Raw genomic sequence first — 3,764 nt, 5'->3', positions numbered from 1 at the left:
TCAATAGATAAGGATGCTTCGGCTACTCCCAAAATATTTCAAATAATCACAACCTCTAGCATCTTACCATAGGAAAAACAATATATTGATCCACCAAAATTAATAGAAAGAACAAACAATTCAAAAACAAGTCCAGGAACAAAATCTTAATTTTTTTGAAAAATTAATATTATTTAAAAATTAATATTTTATTCCTATAGGTCGGGCTGGTCAAAACCGTTTGGGTGGATCAACCCGTGCCTACCTGAGCACATGGCCCAGCCCGAAAGGTTGGCCTAACATGGGTGCATTTTAATGGGTAAAAGTGTTAAAAGACCAAAGGCCTAATAAGGCTAAGAAACCAAAATAATAAGCAGGCCCATCTTTTTATACAACACAGACCTTGTTGCAAATTCGGATGTATCTTTTTTTTTTTTTTTTTTTTATTTTTTATAAATAATCAGCACCTATCAAGTAAAGAGGAGGGGCTGTAATCAATAATCATACACTATATGGGCGCGTGAATCTCACACGCCTTGGCTGGAGGTCATCCTCTACCTCTGGCCGGGTCTGGAATTGGTTTGGGTTGGGTCCGCGGGTCTCAAAATGGGTTTTTGGATATAACTTGAGCTCTGGAGCTCCAAATTCAGTGATTATTGAGGCGTTTTATTTGTAATAAAAATATATATCACAATTTAATGCTTATTTGAGGTGGGTATCAACAGCATGTGACAGATTTTGAAAAAATTCATTCGGCCTTAAAACCTTATGAACAAAACATCAAACCCTAGACTCTTAAACCATAAATCATGCGATAAAATTGTGTAAGCATGGACTATATAGTCTCATAAGCATGTATTTATGAACATGTTTGAATACAAAATCAAGAATCACAAAGAATCCATGAAAATTGAATATGTAAGGATGCGGGTTATAAAATAAAAATCAAACCAAGATGTTTACGATTTTGTAGAGATCCAGAGACAAAAAAAAAGAAAAAAATCACAAGAAAGACAATAAAACTTCTCATATCAAACCAAATGTGATCTCACAAAGAAAACACAATGATATTAGATTTTCATGCTCAAACGAAAAAAATACAAATATCTAAAAAATCTGAATCAATTGGCATAAACTTGGCTCCGATACCACATGAAAGAAAAAATACTAGATATGGAATAATTAGCAACAAAAATAAAATAGCACGCCTGCCATGGTTTTTCAAGAATAAATAAGAGCCTAAAAGAAATCTCACTTTAAGAAAAATATGTTAAACGTGAGTAGGAAGAGAATCTTCTGGCCTATGCCTTTTTTTTAATTGTTGTACCGATGGTATACACATACACTTTATTTATAGGCTAGGCTAGAGACTCTCTAACAGAGTTAGACTTGAACTATTCCTCCAATAAAAGAATATGAATTATCCATTATTAGTTGTTCATTAAAAATAAAACTCTTAGCACCCAAATTTAATTGAATTAACCTTCTTAACAAATTGTGGCATATGGGTCACTCTAAATAGAATTCTAATAGCCGGAAGTAGTTTGTTTTCTGCAAGGTCCAACAAAGGCAAATAGGATAGAGAAAATGTATCAAATGTAAGATGATTGATACGTCCATAATCAATAATTTCTTAATAAAAATTATAGTTGTAGAGTGTGTAAGGTCGTGTATTCATTAAAAAAAATGAATAAATATGAGATTAGTGTAAAAAAAAATTAATTTTTTATTAATAAAATTCACTCTTTTTTAAAAGGAATGTGCGACATTTGTACAATTTATAACTGTATCTGACATTACCATTTGGGAATGGAATTGGTAGGCCTAGGTGTGATCCAAAGAAGCTGATCTAATAATCTGGCTCTCGCGAATGGGCGGATATATGGCACGGATTGATCGCCGCATCAAATTATTCAAAACATGCCGGCCCCTTGTGTTGGATGCTTGTTAAGCATGCACGTACAAGAAGGTATGAAGAAACCTAGGCACTTGATTTTAGAGTTGCTGCGAATGCTGCACTGTTGATAATCTGTCAATCAATTGCTATTATATATATATATATATATATATATATTTAATATTTGTGAAGGTACATAAATAAAAGAGTTGGTTTCATCGCTTGCCTGTTTTATCTGTAGGGAATTATGTGGCAAAATGAATTTATATAAATTGTCACCACCACAAAATTAAGACAAAACAAGGTAAGAAAAATGAACCTAATATTGAAGTAGAGAGAGAGAGAGAGAGAGAGCCAAGTACTCTTGTTTGTCTATAAAAAGCTAGGGTTCTTTCGTGACATAGGAGGCAATTAGGAATTGCATGATGGCCGATAGAACAAAAGTTATAGCAATCTCGTCCCTAATATTGAGGATCCTCACTCTAGCGTCCATAATCGCTTCTATTGTGCTTCTAGTTACTGACAAAGCCATCTTTGAAGGTGTTCAATTCGGAAGCTTCAAAGATCTCATCACATACAGGTGATCATGTCAATTATTTTGCATGCATGCATGCAGCATGGATAACAATTAATTGGTTGCATGCATGATCTCTTCCTTCTGCTTTAAACCTTCCAACCATATTATATATATATATATATATATATATGTACATATATTCTCAGGTATGTGCTTTCTATTGCGTCGATTAGTGGAGCCTACACGGTGTTGCAGTTGCCTTTTGCTGTGTACTATGCATCTACAGGAAAGAGGTTAATCCGCAACGGATATTTGCCAGAATTTGATTTCTTCGGAGATAAGGTTAATTTTTTGATCATTTTGGAGTGAATTATTAATATTGTTGGTGGTCTTTAATTTCTTGTCATTAAAAAAGTCGTAATATTATTCAGCACTGATCATAACAATCATGCATCATGAATTCCAGGCCATCATGAGTAGTTAATATTAATTTGATTATTGATCAACGTACGTACAGATGATCAGCTTGCTTCTGGCTACGGCTGTGGGTGCTGGTTTTGCAGTCACTATAGAGATAGAAAGGAGTCCGGGCAGTGGATTTAAGAACTTCTATACTAGAGCGAACGTTGCAACCGGTGTTCTGTTGATAGGCACTGTTTGCATGGTTCTTGTTTCTGTGCTTTCATCTATCAATTATCGGACCCAAAGTAAATCATCAGGGATCTTTGGATAACCCTAGCTAGATAGCAATATAGCTAGCTAGCTAAGGTTGGCCTTAAATTTCTTTATGTAATATATATATATATATATATATATATATATATATATATATATATATATATATCTTTTGTGCATTTCTTATCGATGTAAGGTATAGAAAATTAACCATCATTTGTAACCAAAAAAAAAGTTAAAGAATTTTATTACAGTTATTATTTACTCTTGATCTATTCATCCCTTTATTAATTTGGGGCTAGCTGAGTAATACTAGTGTTACATTTACTTACAATTTCACGTACAATACTTATTTTGTTAATTTTTAAATTTTATAATTTTTAACATATTAATAGTTGACATGTTGAGAAGTAAGTTTTTTATAAATTTTTCTTTGGGGCTAATGATTATATATTCATGTCCAATTTCCGTTGGTTCTAAATGGGATGACAATATATATATATATATATATATGTATAGACAGTTTCTTAGTAGTAGTCTTGATCGAGGAATATCCAAAGAAAGCTGATCATCTAACAATTTGGCTTTTGAATTAATTTGTTAGTTTCATTTTAATTATCATTAAAGTAACATTATAACTTAACGTATCATATTAAGTCATGTTATTTTGTGAATTTATTTTTATACAATCTTTTT

General features: G+C 32.3%; 1 protein-coding gene across 1 annotated transcript; it reads left to right on the top strand.

The window, feature by feature from the left end:
• Positions 1 to 2,301: 2,301 nt before the first annotated feature.
• On the top strand, positions 2,302 to 3,126 carry LOC108993064 (CASP-like protein 4D1). The gene is made up of 3 exons (XM_035685820.1): positions 2,302 to 2,456; positions 2,627 to 2,735; positions 2,911 to 3,126. Exons 1-3 carry the CDS (start codon positions 2,302 to 2,304, stop codon positions 3,124 to 3,126), a joined length of 480 nt encoding a protein of 159 aa, XP_035541713.1.
• Positions 3,127 to 3,764: the final 638 nt, after the last annotated feature.

This window comes from Juglans regia, chromosome 15, assembly GCF_001411555.2.
Source record: "Juglans regia cultivar Chandler chromosome 15, Walnut 2.0, whole genome shotgun sequence".
Lineage (NCBI taxonomy): Eukaryota > Viridiplantae > Streptophyta > Magnoliopsida > Fagales > Juglandaceae > Juglans > Juglans regia.
This window is presented reverse-complemented; position numbering and strand designations above follow the sequence as displayed.